Source organism: Meles meles, chromosome 5, assembly GCF_922984935.1.
Source record: "Meles meles chromosome 5, mMelMel3.1 paternal haplotype, whole genome shotgun sequence".
In the NCBI taxonomy this organism is placed as follows: Eukaryota; Metazoa; Chordata; class Mammalia; order Carnivora; family Mustelidae; genus Meles; species Meles meles.
In genome coordinates this window covers 100,523,770-100,541,304 of record NC_060070.1, presented here as the reverse complement: position 1 = coordinate 100,541,304, position 17,535 = coordinate 100,523,770, and the positions used below count along the sequence as shown (strand labels likewise).

Below are 17,535 nucleotides of genomic sequence, written 5' to 3'. Positions count from 1 at the left end.
CAGTGCTACACTTCTGGTTCACACAATTGGCAATGGAGAAGTTAGACCAAAAGACCTATGTTCACTTTGTTTTGGTTATACGAATGTAAACTGAGCCTGGGTGGCTAAGTCAATTAAGCCACGGACTCTTTTTTTTTTTTTTAAAGATTTTATTTATTTATTTGACAGAGAGAGAGATCACAAGTAGACAGACAGGCAGGCAGAGAGAGAGGAGGAAGCAGGCTCCCTGCGGAGCAGAGAGCCCGATGTGGGGCTCGATCCCAGGACCCTGAGATCATGACCTGAGCCGAAGGCAGCGGCTTAATCCACTGAGCCACCCAGGCGCGAATGTAGACTCTGGATTCAAAGGCCTGAGTTTCTGTGAGATTGCATTACTTACTAGCCAAGTAGTTTGGGGCGAATTTACCTAATCCATGTGTCCTCACTTGTAACATGGAGGCAACAATAATATCTATCTCATAGGGTTGTTTGAAGAGTTAAATGAAAGAACCTAAGAAAACAGCTTGACTAAGGACTTGGCAAAGAGGGAGCACTAGCTAATGTAAACTCTTAATATTATTATTCCTAGTTTATAGACTCTGCCCTGGGTGTTTCATTGCATTATTGCTCTTGTTTTTTGTTTGTTTGTTGTTTTTTTTTTAAGATTTTATCTTATTTATTTGACAAAGAAAAAAAAAGAGAGAGACAGCAAGAGAGGGAACGTAAGCAGAGGGAAGGGGAGAGAGAGAAGCAGGCCTCCAGCCAAGCAGGAAGCCTGATTCTGGGCTCGATCCTAGGACCCTGGAATCATGACCTGAGCTGGAGGCAGGAACTTAATGACTGAGCCACCCAGGTGCTCCTATTTCATTGCATTTTTGCCCAGAGGATTACCCAGGGTACAAACCAGTGTCGACAGAACCAGAAAACATTCAAAGCATATCTGGGAAGTGGAAGTCTGCCTTCTGAGCACTTAATAAAACACTAAAAAGAGTCTGGGAAGAATCCTGCAGGCACCAGAGTGTCCACGGGATTCCACAGATGGAATCACTTAATGATAACCTGGTTTTGTGTAGACTAAGGGGAATAAGATTTACTCTATTTTCTATGGGCAGGGTGATGTGTAACTAACAACTAGTCCATGCAGGCAAAAAATGACCCTGAATTTTCTCAACCAGAATTCTTCCCCGTCATACCCTGTCCTGAAGTCACAATAAGAGCCAAAGTGCTTACATGGCTCTTATACTTTGTCTGCGTCTCCTAGTGCACTCCCTCTCTCCGTTCACACTGGCCACCTGTTATTCTTAGTGTCACTGGCCTCAGGGCCCTTGCACTTCCTCCCTCTGCCTGGGAGAGAAACAGAGCCAACTCCCTCACCTGTTTCTGGATCTTCACTGATCCTGTTTAAAACTGCACACCCACCCCGGCCCTCTGGCCTATTCTTCCTTGCTTTCTCTCTCTCCTTGTCACCATCGCCTTCTAACATCCTATATAACTTACTTATTTGGTTCATTGTCTTACTCCTGCCTCCAACCCCTGAATGTAAAATCCCCAAAGGTAAGGATTGCCCCTTGCTGTATTCCTGGTGCCTAGAACAGGACTTGGCACCGAGTGGTGCTCAGTGTTTGTGGAGCGGCTGTCAGTGAATAAGTATACTCACCAGTTCTAAAGGTGAGGCCTCGGCTCCAGTGAAGGTCTTTCTAGCACAGCACTCTCAGAGGATGGCTTGATTGAAGAGAGGCATTTCAAAGAATTCTTTAGCACAAGATAACGTATCGCCGGCTTTGTGGCAGGAGCCAGTATCTCAGACACAGCATCACCAAATTATCGAGAGCATAATGTCAGAAGGGAGTGTGACATAACTATCTTGGTGTTCCCATAAATTGAGCCAGAAACCGTTGATTTTGTATGTTAGAGAATGAAAGTATTAGGTTGCTTAAAATTTCTAGTTCCCAATTTTTGTTGTTGTTGTTGTTGTTTTTTAAAGAAGCTTTTATGTGACACTGCTCATTTACCTATTATTGATGACATTTCACCACAGCCTTATCTTTCGCCTGGAGAGATTTATTTGTGATGGGCCCATGGGCATTTCCCCTATTTTTCTGCATTTTCTTTAATAAGCACCTGTACTTGAAAATGATAAATAAGGAGTTTGGGGGAAATTGCTGCTAAGTCTGGATAACTCTTTTATAAGGCAGAGAAGAATTTTTTCTTAAAATCCCATATTCAAAGTCATACCACTTGTCAGAATCCCTGGGAGATCCGATTGTTTGAAGAACTGACAATCCCTAGTGAAAAATGAGAGGGAGGGTTTGCATAACGTTGGGAAGATCATCAATACTAGACTAATTTCTTACTCAAGGAATCAAGGTATTTTCAAGAATCTGTGACTGGAGAGAGAGATTTGATGTTATACTCTAGGCCACCAGATGCCTGTTACCAATGACCTTTTGGGCTCTGAGAAAACTGTGAGGTGCAAAGATTGCTTTATTTGGCATCCAAGCACTCAGTGTGAAGTAAGTCACTTTAACCTGCAAAGAAACAATACAACCCTCACTATTTGTGAGGTATTTAGGAACAAAAGCGGAAATGAGATTAGGTTGAAGTATGCACAATAGTTAAAAGTGCTTCATACACTGTAATGGGCTCTGCAAACATTTGGGTGTTGACGTTTTTGATTAGCTGAGCCTTGGATTTATCTGAAGGAAAAAATGCATCTGAGTTTAAACATTATAACGAGTTATGTGACTTTGAACCAATCATTCCACTTTCTCAGTGTGTTTCCTAGTTTAGTGGAGATCTTTTTGGCCTTACTTCACATGATTATTTGGAAGCTGGAATGCATGTGGAAATGTTTTCGAAAGCATAATGCATGAAAAGATCTGAGGTGTTAATCTGTAGCCTTTGAGTTGGTCAAGGCCTCTTGTAATCTAAAACACAATGCATACATCTTCCTGTGAGATCCTGTTAGGTAAGAAAAGCCTTTACCTTAGATAGATATGCTCTCAAAACTAATTTTTAAATCAATCTTCCTTTTATCACAAAGTTTTTCCTTCCATATTATTTTAATAAAAGTTCCTTAAGGGATGAGATGATTATTATTTTTTTTTAAAGGAGGCAGCTAGTGTGTAACATGTTGTTTCTGATTTACTATATCAAGAACTTGGGGGTGTCTGGGTGGCTCAGTGCGTTAAGCCTCTGCCTTCGGCTACTATATCAAGAACTTGTACTCATGTTGGAACCTTACATTCCCTGACAGATAGGGCTTTAATTACCTAGGACTTTAACTACTGCCTGTGGAAATACAGGGCTTCTCTGTGCCCAGATGAGCCAAGTGGGTCTGAGACTGAATTAAACACTAGAGGACAGTGTTAAGGGCTAGAAGAGCAACAGGAATAACAAGAAGGGTTGAGGTGATCACGGGTGACACAGCATTGCTGGTGGAAGATATTTTTAGTCTCTGGGGGGCAAAGGGAGAGACCTCAATCCTTTAAAAAATGTTCTGGTACAGAGCAAGTCCCAGACTCCTCTGGGTTTGGCTGGCCATCTGGCCCTCAGACTAGTACTGAGACCTAGTGGGAGATCCTGTGATGGCCCAATGTGGGACGATGCTGGGTCTTAGTTAGCAGTCTGAAAACTCTCAGGGTCCCTGCACTCTTTTCCTCACTGTGGTATCTCCAGAGCCAACATGGGTACTGGCACCATGAGGTGCTCATAATACTTGATGAATCAGTAACTGAAGAGCGGTTAAACTATTAACAGTGACAACAGAAGCATTTGCAAACTGCCTAAGACCCCCATGGGTCACAAAAAGGGTTAGGGCAAGAGAGATACCCATAATTCTCTCAGTGGTGCCTCAAACCAGACAAATGCTGTTTTCTCCCTGTAGTGATAGTACTATGGCTTGAAGCTGGAGTAGTCTGGAGAATGACTTTTTTTTTCCACAGCTACTAAATATAACAGTTAGTCGATAGGTGCCACATTGTATAACACATTCATTATAGTAGCTGTTACAGTACAATTATAATTCATAATTTTTGTATTTTAAAAATGTAGTCCATTGATTCAAAATTTTGAAAACATTTAACACTATTTTCCATGAAACTAGAAGTACTCATTCAATCAGATGGATATCCTCAGAGAAATCAACTCCATAACCTTTGGGGGTAGGTGGCAATATGATCTTTCCACAAGTGGGGATTTAGGGTGTGCGTGTGTATCGTGGGGCTGGGGTATGGAGATTTTTAAGGATTTTTTGCTTCCCTACTTCTAGGTGGATATAAAATGTCCTGACCTCCTCCTTCTGTTAATGTTTGTCTAGATAAAACCTTTCTTTAAGGTGGAGATCTTTAGCCAACTGACTAAGAAAGCAAGCTATTTGTTTTTCTTTTGAACTATAAAAAGACCCTGTTTACAAAGACCTTCTTTGACAAGGGGGTCTTGTCAAAGAAACAAGATAGTTGCTGACAGTACAACAATCCATATATACAAAATCTGTTTAATGGTCATTCGTGTAAGTAGATTTATATAAACAGAAAATAGGTCCATTTTTTCTTTGCCAAGCAATCAAGCGAAACACTAGGACCAATACAATTAACAGTCCAAAGACTTGGATACAATAGCCACGCTGAGTAAGACATGAGCGCCATCTGGAGGGTCCACTTGAAACTACAGTGTAGCATCTGAAGAACCTGTTAAGTGTTAAAGTACCATTTGTGGATAGGAGTCAGGAATGAGCTACCTTCATTCCACAACCTGAGCTCCTACTATTTCAAGCTTCCAATAGAGGACTCAGAGTGTTGTTATTTAGTGAAGTGCTTTTAGCAGAGGTGAGAAATGAAACTTTTAACATCTGAGTACTGACGTTAGCTCATTAGTAAATATAAGTCAGAAAGTATACTAGGCAAGAGGGAAATAGGCAAATGTGTCCCCAGTCAGCTGCGTCCTGATGCCCCATTTCCTTACCCTGAGTAGGGCCTCATACAAATCCATCAGAATTTTTATTCACAAGACGTAAATGACTGATAGTTTAGGATTCCCAGGAGCATTTACATTTTAATAGAGAGAGAGAACTGGCACAATTTCCAGATGTCAACTGTTGGGGAGGCTATGTTGGAAGAAAACAATCATCTCCTTTATCAAATCCTTAATCATTTCTTTTAAGTAAACTAGATCTGTTCCTGGTTGATACACTCATTTTAATGAAAATGTTCTAAAAGGAGTACTTAGTCCCTCAAAGTCTGAGCAACTTAAAAAATTTGCACTTCTTATGTTTATATATTTCTAATAAGACATGGATTCTCTCATCTGTTTTTATGATACTGGTATTTTAATGAGGTACCTAGTCCCCAATGCTCTCAATTACCTCTGGTGAAAAACTTTATTTTTAAAAAATTTCCTACCACTTGAGGGACCAATACCTGTGTAAATTAAAGTAATAGTTTTGTGGCAATATCTTGAAGAGCTTAATCTATCTGAACTTGTCACAGACCGTTTAGAATGTGTCAGCCTACCTTGGTCTGTCAACTGCATTTGAAGATCATTGTTGCTGCCCTACTTCCTATTTTCTAAAATATATCTGCATTTGGCCTGAAGATCTCTGTCCACCAGGACCACCGCCATATTCAAGAGCCTGACTTACACTTTCCTCCTAACTTTTAGAAGAATACGATCTTTGACTCCATAAAAATGAACATTTCAAACATTTTAAACTAACCCTCTTCTTGCGATGTGTTTGTACAACTCCCCCATCACCTTGTTTGGTTCAACTGCCTTCAGTTTTGTCAGCTTTATTTGTGATGAATTTGGCCTGCACCCCAGAAGCTTATGTAAGACACTTGGGTAGCACAGAAGTTCAGGTATTTAAGGATTAACAGAGAAATCCATCTAGGAAATCCATGTAGCAGACAAGACATACGCTTTCTTGATACGAAGATTATAGGAAAACTTTAGTTGAGGTTGTGTTTTTTTGTTTTGTTTTGCCAAAATGCAGACTGACAGTGTCTTTTTTTTTGGTTGTTTGACAGTGCCTTTTGATTTATAAGTAATTCTGATTTTCTGACTCTTCTTTCACCCATTTATTCAAAAACAATGCATTCTTTTTTTCTTATCCCAATAACCCAAAACTGAAAATTGCGTATGGCCATGTATTAAGTAAACTGTTCGTATGTTTCCATTTATAAGGCACAAAATCCACAAACTGCTCAGAGAAAGGAAGAAAACAAAGACCTGAAGATAAAATAACCTATTAATAGAAGAAATTCATCAAAATGGAGTGAAAACAAAGTACTTCCCTTTGTAGTAAAAGGGACCTTATACTGATAGGAAACATAGCCTTTGAGAAGACTCCCATGGCTCCTCCATCAACGCAGCCCCCTTCACTGGATTAATACATGAATCAGTCCTTAGAGACAGAACACATCAATCACAAGTACCCCCCATTCCACAGGAGCTACTGGACAACAGAAAATTCTAGCTACAGGGTATCTGGTTCACCATTCTTACCCATAGGAGTCTTCAGGGACCAACCCACAGTGATCACACATGCTCAACTGTCCTGGGGCTTGATTATTTTAAGGATTCATCTCTAAGTTGAGGCATAACCTCCTGCCTGAGGACCCTGAACTAGGGAAGATATGTGGGTCCTTTACATGGCAGCATCTAGTTAAGAATCTGGACTTTGGGTTCCTCTTGAAATAATCAGATCCCTAGAAGAACCAGAACCAATTCATTCTATTCAGGGTTTTGTTTGTTTGTTTCATTTTGTTTCTTTAAACATGCTGGTCCAAATTTGGAGAAGATTTCCTAACACAAGCCCCAGATTTTCTGGCCTATAAGATAGCCCTGATAGATCTCAAGTACTGCAGTCCACAGGTATAAAACAGAAGGGTCTCATGACACAAAACAGTATCCATGCTTGTTGGCTGGGCCTTCTGATGGCTCTTGGCACTGTACTTTCTAGTACCGTTTAGTGGTATACGAAAGTAAGCTTCCTGAATGGCCACATGGATCCAAGCATTTCCTGGAAATATAACTGCTTCATAGTCCTCTATATTACCATGCAAAGTACAGATGAGAGTACACTGTAGAGAAAACAGTTAGGCAGACGTCATCCTGAGAAAAGGGTCAGTGTCAAAGTGGGCAAGAGAGGAGGGACCAGAATTCAGATGAACCAAGTAAATCATTATGTCTAAGGGTTTCACTGAATCATCGAAGTTTCTGACTTCTCCACCCTGGACAATCTGAAATCCAAATGAAATCAAGTTCTTGGGTCAGTTTACTCAATTACCAAAGACCAGTATGGTAGGATGGCCATTCCAATACGGTGTGGACCAGCCACATACATACTTTCCAGTCCAACTTTATAATCCCTTTAGCTCCAGGACTTGGCCTTAGAGGCCAAAGTCAAAATTCCACTAAATTTTCAGGCAGAAATTCAGTGTTCCATGAATCCTAGCCAATGTCCCTTCCTTTCCTGTATCTCGTAAGGCTGTGACACAAAGGGAAAAGTAATACTCCTTTTATTAACAACAACTTTTAACAAGAAAATTCTTGAATCCTTTGGCTTTCCAATGCCATAGCATATCCTTGGAAATATGTGTTAATTTAAAAGCAACTCTTAAAAACAAAAGGTCAACTCCTACTGTTGTACTGAGCTTTCCCCAAATCACGGCAGGCTGCCTCTACACCTCACCCCACCTACCAGCCTCAGGAATCTTTCTTTGTCAGTCTTGCCTTGACTTTGTGTCTCAGGAGCGCTGCGGTGGCAGCGCTGCAGGCCGCCAAGAAGAAGAAAGAAAGGCAGGCCATGTAGACAGACAGGGGGCCATGGCGCTGCAGAAAGATCTCCTGCCTCCCCTGGTAGTCCAGAAGGATGGCCTCCAGCTGGGAGAGCGTGCAGACAGACAGAAAGGCGTGGAAGATCTGATGCCCATGGCCCACGATGTCACAGGAACCCGGAAAGTACTTCTCAGGAACCGGGCAGGAGAAGAAGTAGGCGCTGACCAGGAAGAAGAGGATCTGGAGGGTGTGGTACCAGGCCGCCTGCTCCTGGCAGCCAGCCAGGTGGCACAGGGCCACGCGGTGGGCCACCGGGCTGATGTCTAGGACGAAGGCCAGCCCCGCCGGCACCACTTGACAGAGCTTCCTCATGACCGGGTAAGGCCTGCGGTAGCGGTACTTGGCATAGCAACAGCCAGCGCAAGACAGCCAGCCACAGAAGGCAGCTGCCGGCAAGAAGAAGAGCCAGAAGAGCTCGTACCAGGCCTGGTCCGAGCTGTAGAAGAAGTGGGCCAAGGCGCTGCCGTACTGGTAGACGCTCACGCCCACGTAGTCCACGAAGTAGAAGGTGTAGTGCGAGAGCTCCGACTTGGACTGCAGCAGGTGGGCCAGTAGGCTGCACGTGAGGTAAGTGATGGACGACAGGATGAAGAGGAGCAGGGGCAGCGAGCGCGTGGAGGCCCACGGCAAGGCCTCGGCCTCGGCGAAGGCCCAGAATCGCAGGAGCACGGCCAGGGCGGCCAGCAAATGGGTCCACACGTTGACCACCTCGTTGTGCTTCTGAAATAGGCTGAAGAAGTAGTAGCGCCACTCGTGGCCCGTGGGGCGGTAGCCGGTGCAGATGTAGGGCTCCCGGAAGAGCTGGGGCACGTCGGTCTCGGGGACGGTGCAGGGCATCTTGGGAAGGCCGTCCTCCAGGAGCTTGGGCAGGCGGCGCAGCTGCTGCCCGCTCACCGACAGCGTGCTCAGGCGCTCCAAGATGGCGGTCGTCATGGCTGCCAGCGCGGCCGACGGGACCTGAGGAGAACACAGGAGAATCGGCACACCGGCGAGGGGGGTCCGGCAGGCGCCCGGAGCTGCGGCGGCGGCAAGGGCTGTGGGGCTGCTTAGTGCTTCTAGAGCGGCAGGGGGGCCCGGGAGCCGCGTGCGGCTTCTCCGAGCCTCATTTTTGTTGCATCTGTACCCAGTGGAGTTATACCAAGATACCCTCCCACCCGAAGGTTCTGGTTTCGTCTCTGCTACCCACTGCGGTGTGAAGCCAAGTCCCATCTAGTAGGATGGGGCTGTTAGCCAGCCTGTTGTAATGGCAGCTACAAGGTAAGTAAGGGTGCCTTTAGGGGCTTTGAGGGTTCCTAGATGCTATTACAATGTAGTCATCACACACACGCTAACAGTATGAGATACTGCAAAATTATAAATATTTATGGTACTAACCATAGCCTACACTTTTCTTAAGCACCTCATCTTAAAATATCCACCAAGTTCAACAGTAACTTCAAATTCTGAGATAAGCCATAGTTAACTGGAACTTCAATGTAAAGATAGGCGAATGAGTCATGAATTTGGTTGATAAAGACCAGTACATATTCTGGGAAATAGTTTAACAGTTAAAGAAAATTAGCATGTGGCCTAAATTTAACATAAAATCTAATTGTAAAGATTGGGAGAGGTGTTTCTCTTTTCTTTTTAAATTATGCTCTGGAAAGTAAGTAGTTTTGGATTCGTCTCTCCTGGGCAACTAAATCTGTACTCAATTATTTCAGACCTCAAAAATGCTTATTTATCCTACACTTGGAATTTTTACATGACAGATGAGCCAGATGAGCATAGCAATTGTCTCATAAAACATTTCACAAAATAGCTGCAAAATTTCATGTGAATTTTTTTTTAGTAAATGTATTGGAAATTGGATTGGAAATGGATTTTCAGCATATATACAGCTACCTTCTCTACTTCATATTTCCCAGACTCTTTTCTTCAGAGAAGTTCAAAACTTGATCGATTTATCTAAATGGCCCCCTCGCTTCAGAGCCCTTCTGCTGGAAGAGATACACCAAGTGCTGCTCAAGGTACTACTAATACTAGTGAGGAAAATTAAATCTTCCTACTCACATTTCTTAATCAATATTGAAAAGGAAAAAAATACCAGGTCTAAAATGCAGGGCATGAAAATTAATAAAATGTTAAAAAAAATAAAATAAAAAAGTCCAGGGAGACCTGGATTCAGTCCTTGGTTTGGGGCGATCTGCTGGGTAACTTTGGGCTAGATAGAGCTATCTAGGCTTCAATTTCTTCATCTGTAAAATGGGAGTAATAATTCTACATATTGTATGGGTGGTTGTGGTGGTTAAATGCTTATTAAGGATTATGGAGTTAGAAGGACAAAAAGAGGGGGACTGAGAGAGAAAGAAAACAGTCATCAGAATACCTTAATTCATTAAAACAAACAAAAAAAGCTAAGCAGTGCATCTCCTGTTGGCCAGCAGGGGGATCCAAGAACTGGGAGTTAAGTTCTAGATGAGGACTCCTCCAACTAACCTCCTGTGGCTGTTGCTGACAGAGAACATCAGGGCTAAGGGAAAGGGAGAGGAAGGTGGGAACAGGTGGAGTATGCTGGCCCCAGAATCAAGTGGACTCATTGCATGACTGGGACTGGGACATTGGACAATGTTTCAAGTTGTCCTGTAGCTACTGGCTGAGAAGCATGTGACCTGGGGGAGCTGGGCTTTTTTGGAGCTCTGCGGAATTAAAGAGTGCTATTCTTTAGATATAGGCTTCTGCCATCTCTTGTGAAGTGGAGAGAGAAATCAGATAGAAATATTGGTGTGATTTTGTCCTTGGGAGTAAAAGAGGTGAGTCACTGGGGATATGAGCTGCAGAGGAAGGAATCCCTAAAGATGCTCCCAGGTAGGCCCCACCAAGCATTGCCATCTAAGGGTGTTTCCATCATCTCTGGGCACCCAAACCAACTGGAGACAAGTCCACATCCAAAGTTAAATAACACATGACTGCACCATTTCTGCTTATGTTTGTCTCCACAAAATACGGTGTCTAGGGTAGTAATGCAAATGAATTTCTAAGGACTTGAAAACTTGGGTTTTGGTTGTCTAATAGTTGGAACCAAGCACAATGCAGACCTAGGAATCAACTGGCATCTGTCTCTTCTGAGGGAGAAAAGACAAATCATGATGCTGCTTTATTGTCAGTTTCCAGAAAGCCCTGTGTGCAGGGCTCTTACCCCAAGCATTCTTCCAGTCTTCTTATCACCAACCTCACTTCATGGCTTTAGGTTGACAAGTCCTTTTCAGAAAATTATTTCTACTTCTCTCATACTTATGGAAAATAAACTAGGAGAGGTTTATAGAACTAAGAAGCAGAGAAGTACAAGATATAAGGGTTTTAACTTTAGCTTCAAAGGAAAGGATGCACAGGAAAAAAATATTGGCAGAATCATTATTTCTCTTGCAAATGAAGCTTTCTTTCCCAAGGATCTTTAAAATGCTGCCACATCAGCCTCAGGGTCTCCTTAATAACTCCATCCTCTGGAGTGTGCAGCCCAACACAAGGAGACCTGGTTGCTGCAGGGACACCACCCATTGGCCTCCGACTCAAGATATGATCTCCTATCTCTGTCAGCAGTGAGGATGCTATAAAGATCTAGGTCATCTATCTATGGGTGAAAGGATCTAAAGTCCTCTTTGGAAGTGCAGGGTCATGAAAAATTCTAAAATAATGGTCAGAAAGAGAGGGGATTATTTCTTTGTCCCATGCTCAACAACTGCCCCTTCCCCAGCCATAAAATTCTCCCTTCATCTGAGAACAGCCACCACAGCCACAGCAATGGTGAGAGGGTATATTTTTGTTTTATCATCATTAACTTCAGAAGCCCCTGTCCAGTGGCTACCCCTAGACAGCACTACTTTCACTGAGCCAGGGTGTACTGTGCTTCTAGAAATAGGCTTCAAAGGACCAGCTGTAAAGTCTGAGAGCCTATCAAGGAGGAAACCACATATTGGCCTCATGATGTTAGTGCAGGCACACACCTCCATCCTTCCTGGTGCTGGCCCTGAGTAAGGGTCTCCCTCTCATGTCCCCATAGACTTCTCCCTGATGATGTCATCATCAGCCAACCAAGATATTATCTTAGAATGATCTCTTGTGCACAGGGTTATCTCCAGCTCCTCTGCTGAGACAGTCAAAATGGAATCTTCCTGAAGAATTCTCATGAACTGGCTAAGCTCATCACATTTTGATCAACAACAGAGCTTTTCCAGAGCAAAGACTGTCAGGTCAACAATACTGCAGACTACAAAAGCCAAGAAGGAAGAATAAAAATAAGACCCCTCACCTCAAACAGCCTACAAGGTAATTCCAAAATTTCATGAATCTGTAGCCAATACCACCACACCACGTATAATCGGGTGTTAAGTAGAGTGAAATACAAACAGGTCTCCAGAGCAGAGCACACTCTGGGCGTGCTGGGGCTGAGACACGTGAAGGGGTGAGGAGCAGGGCATTCCGGGAGAGGGGTGAATATGAGCAAGGGAATGCAGTGGCTCCTTTGTGGGTCCATGAGCAGAGGGGCTGTTGGGGAGTAATAAGGCAGCAAGCGGGGTAGGTGCCATGGCATTAGCAAAAGTTTAGATCTGATGTTGCAGAAAGCTTTTAGCTTGTTCACTCCTTATCTCACCCAAGCTGTGGGGATTCATGCTGCTGACCAATGCCCCCTCTCTTGGCTTAAATGACACAGTCCTCTCCGGTCTTGCCTCGTTTTTTGTTTGTTTGTTTGTTTTGTTCCACCATCCTGTCAACTGTGGTATTTGCAGTCCACCATCTGCTCCCCTTTCCACATCCACAGTCCCTCTCATGGGGTACTGCTCCCATACCCTTGGTTTCAGCTAGCACCTGTATCAGATGATTCCCACACATACATCTGCAGCCAAAACTTCCCTGAAATTTAGATTCAATTATCTAGTGGCTCTGGATTTCCAGCTGACTATTCCACGGGCACTTCAAATTCAACATTTTCAAACTCCTTCAACCCAGATTTGACCCTTCCCCTACATCAAATCAGTCATTTAGGGTCTATTGATTTTCTCTGAACATTTCTGGACTCCATTCATTCATTCTATTTCTACTGCTTTCCATTCAGGCCTTCAAAATGAACTTATGCAGAGGATAACAGCAATGTCATCACTGATATTTCTTCCTCCAGCTCCCCTGTCTCATGTCCCCCAGACCCTCTTTTCCAAGCCACTTCAGGGTGATAGTTTAAAAATGGAAATCTGATCACCACTCCCCTCCCCATATCCCATAGCAGCTCACCACTGCTTGTTTACAACACAAACTCTTAGCCCCTAACAGGCCAACTTCTGCTGACCTCCTTCCACTCCCAGTGTCCTCTCCCAGGAGAGGATCCACATGCTTCCCCACCCCCCTCTGATGGCCTAGATGATAGCACTGGGAGTTTTTCAAAAGTGCCACACTCTTTATCTCCAGTGCATTCTTCTGCATACAGTGACAACCCTCCAGTTGGGCAACTCCAGTGGCAACTCCAGTTCATCAATGTTCCTCCCAGGAGCTCCACCAGGAAGCTTTTCCTAACCCCAAGGCCAGTTTTAAGACTCTCCGCAGCAATATCTATCCTGGCCTTCCTCCCCCAGCACACTTCGGTCTGGGGTCCTGATTGTTGGTTTACTCTGCTCACTCCTCCATTCCTGGCCAGCTCCGTTCGAGGCAGGGACTGTGTGGTATGCAAGTTCCCACATTTAAAATAGTATGCAGCAGGGGCGCCTGGGTGGCTCAGTGGATTAAGCCGCTGCCTTCGGCTCAGGTCATGATCTCAGGGTTCTGGGATCGAGTCCCGCATCGGGCTCTCTGCTCTGCGGGGAGCCTGCTTCCTCCTCTCTCTCTGCCTGCCTCTCTGCCTACTTGTGATCTCTCTCTGTCAAATAAATAAATAAAATCTAAAAAAAAATAAATAAATAAATAAATAAAAATAAAAAAAAAATAAAATAGTATGCAGCAGGGGCTCCTGGGTGGCTCAGTGGGTTAAGCCTCTGCTTTTGGCTCAGGTCATGATCTCAGGGTCCTGGGATCGAGCCCTGCATTGGGCTCTCTGCTCAGCAGGGAGCCTGTTTCCCCTCTCTCTGCAGGCCTCTTTGCCTACTTGTGATCTCTCTCTCTGTCAAATAAATAAATAAATAAAATCTTAAAAAAAAAAGTTACATTGTGTTTTGGACCATTTAGGGGTCCAATCTTAAAGTTTTATTTCAGGTTCTCCTTTAAGATGATTTAGAAAAACTAAAGATAATTACTGTAAGACAAAAATAGAAAGAGAAGAACAGGTAAAATCTATGTTCAGAGCAATAATTTGACATTTTAGTAAAAAATTATATATTTACATTTTCTTTTTAAAAAGAAATCATGACCAAAGTATGCATTTTGAAGGTTTGGTTTTGTCTACCTAGTTTTGATGGAGGAAAACTACCCAGAATGCAACTCCTCTTCACACTAAATAAAACAATGAAATGACCTGGTTCTGTGAGTGTTGTGTTTCTCTGCATTATGCAATGTGAAGTGCCCATAAATAACCATTTAACTTTCAGAGAATAGCTGGATAGATGAGCAGTATGGCGCCTGGGCTGGTCTCCAGTCTCCTAGTAACAGATGTAACTGCTTATACCAGGTATGCCCATGGCCCTTCCTGCTCCTTGCAACCTCCTCCACCTGCTGGGTTCCCTCGCTATGGGGGCTCACATGTACCCTACACTTTGGGTGCTCATTATCTCCTACACCTTTGTAGGATATAGGAGGCCTTTCCTCTGGTCCCTACCTGTGTGTCTCCATGACTATTCCCAATCATCCTCTAACCCTGCCACTTTTAAGTTGTATTCCATTAATTCTACCATTCTTTTAGGCCTCTGTGCTTGTGTACATGCCTAGAATGCCCACCACTGATGCCCACTGGCCAACTCCTATTCTTCCTTCATGCCCCAGTTCAAATTTCCCCAGGAGAACCTTTCCTTTCAGGTGCTTCTTTGCCTATACTACTACTGCACTGCCCTCCCCACCCAAAACTGCACTGTCCTTTCTGTATAATTACAGTGTCCTGGTTTGCATTATAGGCATACCTTGTTTTGCTGTGTTTTGTTTTAGTGTGCTTTGCAGATAATGAATTTTTAAAAAGATTTTATTTTTAAGTAATCTCTACATGCAATGTGGGGCTCAAACTTAAACCCCAAGATCAAGAGTTGCATGCTTTACTGACTGAGCCAGCCAGGTGCCCCCAGATACTGCATCTTTTACAAATGAAAGTTGGTGGCAGTACTGTATCCAACAAGTCTATCGGCGCCATTTTCCAACAGCATTTGCTCACTTTGTGTCACATTTTGGTAATTCTGATAATATTTCCAACTTTTTCATTATTACTACATTTGTTACAGTGATCTTTGCTGTTACTATGATATTTGTTTTCGTACCATGGACTGTGCCCATATAAGACTGCAAACTTAATAAATGTGTGTTGATTGCTCCATGGACTGGCCAGTCCCTGGTCTCTCTTCCCCTACTTGGGATTCCCTGTCCCCTGAGACATGACAATATTGAAATTAGCCCAATTAGTAAACCTACAATGGCCTCTGAGTATTCAGGTAAAAGGAGGAGTCACACATCTCTAACTTCAAATCAAAAGCTAGAAATAGGGGAGCCTGGGTGGCTCAGTGGGTTAAGCCTCTGCCTTCGGCTCAGGTCATGATCTCAGGGTCCTGGGATCGAGCCCCACGTCGGGCTCTGTGCTCAGCGGAGAGCCTGCTTCCCCCTCTCTCTCTGCTTGCCTCTCTATCTACTTGTGATCTCTCTATATATATCAAATAAATAAAATCTTTAAAAAAAAAAAGCTAGAAATAATTAAGCTTTATGCAGAAGGCATGTTGAAAGCCAAGACAGGCCTCCTGCACAAACCAGCCAAGTTGTGAATGCAAAGGAAAAGCTCTTGAAGGAAATAAAAGTGCTACCTCAGTGACACACCAATGAAAAGAAAGTGAAACCGCCTAATTGCTGATGTGGAGAAAGTTTCAACATTCTGGACAGAAGATCAAATCAGCCACAACATTCCCTTCAGTGAAAGCCTAATCCAGAGCAATGCCTTAACTCTCTTCAGTTCTTTGAAAGCTGAGAGAGGTAAGGAAGCTGCAGCAGAAAAGTTTGGAGCTAGCAGAGGCTGACTTTGAGGTTTAAGGAAAGAAGCCATCTCTATTAACATAAAAGTACGAGGTGAAGCAGCAGGTACTGATGTAGAAACTGCAGCAGGTTACACAGAAGGTCTAGCCGAGAGAATTAATGAAGGTGCTACATTAAATAACAAAATAAATTTTCAGTGTAGCTGTAACAGCCTTCTATTGGAAGGAAATGCCATTTAGGACTTTTGTAGCTACAGAGAAGTCAGTGCCTGGCTTCAAAGCTTCAGAGGACAATCTGACTCTTGTTAGAAGCTAATGCAGCTAGTGATTTTAAGTTGAAGCCAGTGCTCACTGACCATTCTGAAAGTCCTAGGGCCCTTAAGAATTGGTCTTGGGTCTACTTTCCCTGTGCTCTATAACTGGGAATAGCAAAGCCTGGATGATAACACATCTGTTTATAACATGGTTTACTAAACATTTTAAGCCTACTTTTGAGAACTACTACTCAAAATAAAGATTCCTTTCAAAATATTACAGCCATTGACAGTGCACCCGATCACCCGAGAGCTCTATGGAGATGGTTAATGTTCTCACGCTGGCTAACACAGCGTCCATCCTGCAGCCCATGGATCAAGGAGTCATTTCAACTCTCAAGTCTAATTTAATTCTTAATTAAATTCCATAATTTAGGGGCACCTCAGTGGCTCAGATGGCTGGTTGTCTGCCTTTGGCTCAGGTCACGATCTCCAGATCCTGGGATTGAGCCCCATGTCTGGCTCCCAGCTCAGTGGAGCATCTGCTTCTTCCTTTCCCTCTGCCTCTCCCCCTGCTTGTGCTTCTCTCTGTCTCTGTCTCTCTCAAATGAATAGTTAAAAATCTTAAAAATAAATAAATTCCATAATTTATAAATTGCAGAATTTACAATACAAATTAAATTAAATGTTATTTAATTCACATTTCATAAGGCTGTAACTGCCATAGATAGTGATTCCTCTGATGGCTTTGGGCAAAGTAAACCGAAAACCTCCTGGAAAGGATTCATGATTCCAGATGTCATTAAGAACATTCATGGGAAGAGGTCAAATACCAACACTTTCAAACAGAATCACGTACTACAGAGAATTCGTTCATTGATGAGGCAAACTTCACTGTTGTCTTATTTTAAGAAAATGCCACAGCCACCCCAGCCTTCATCAGCCACCACCCTGATCAGTCAGCATCATCAGATCATCAACATCAAGGAAAGACCTTCTACCAGCAAAAAGATTACAACTCACTGAAAGTTCAGATGATGATTAGCATTTTTTAGCAATAAATTTTTTTTCAAATAAAGGAATGTACTTTGTTTTTTAAAGACATAATGCTATTGTACACTTAACAGACACAGAATAGTATAAATATAACTTGTATATGTGTTAGGAAACCAAAGAAGTCATTTGACTCAGTTGATTGCAGTAAATACTTTGGTTGTGTAGAACCAAACCTACAGTATCTTTGAAGTGTGCCTGTTATATTCTCTGCCCACTAAACTATCAGATCCTTTGAGGGCTTGAGAACCTTTTATCACCTACTACTTGTGCCTAACACAAAGGAGATGTTC

The 17,535-nt window shown here is 43.1% G+C and overlaps 1 protein-coding gene across 2 annotated transcripts in view; it reads right to left on the bottom strand.

Moving 5' to 3' along the window:
• Positions 1–2,191: 2,191 nt before the first annotated feature.
• Positions 2,192–17,535, bottom strand: part of PAQR8 (progestin and adipoQ receptor family member 8) — a 126,188-nt gene continuing 110,844 nt past the window's right edge. For both annotated transcript variants that reach the window (XM_046005107.1, XM_046005108.1), the window contains one exon: positions 2,192–8,772. In XM_046005107.1, coding sequence (XP_045861063.1) covers positions 7,684–8,748 — 1,065 coding nt within the window. In that variant the 5' untranslated portion in view covers positions 8,749–8,772 and the 3' untranslated portion in view covers positions 2,192–7,683. The remainder of the gene's footprint in view (positions 8,773–17,535) is intronic.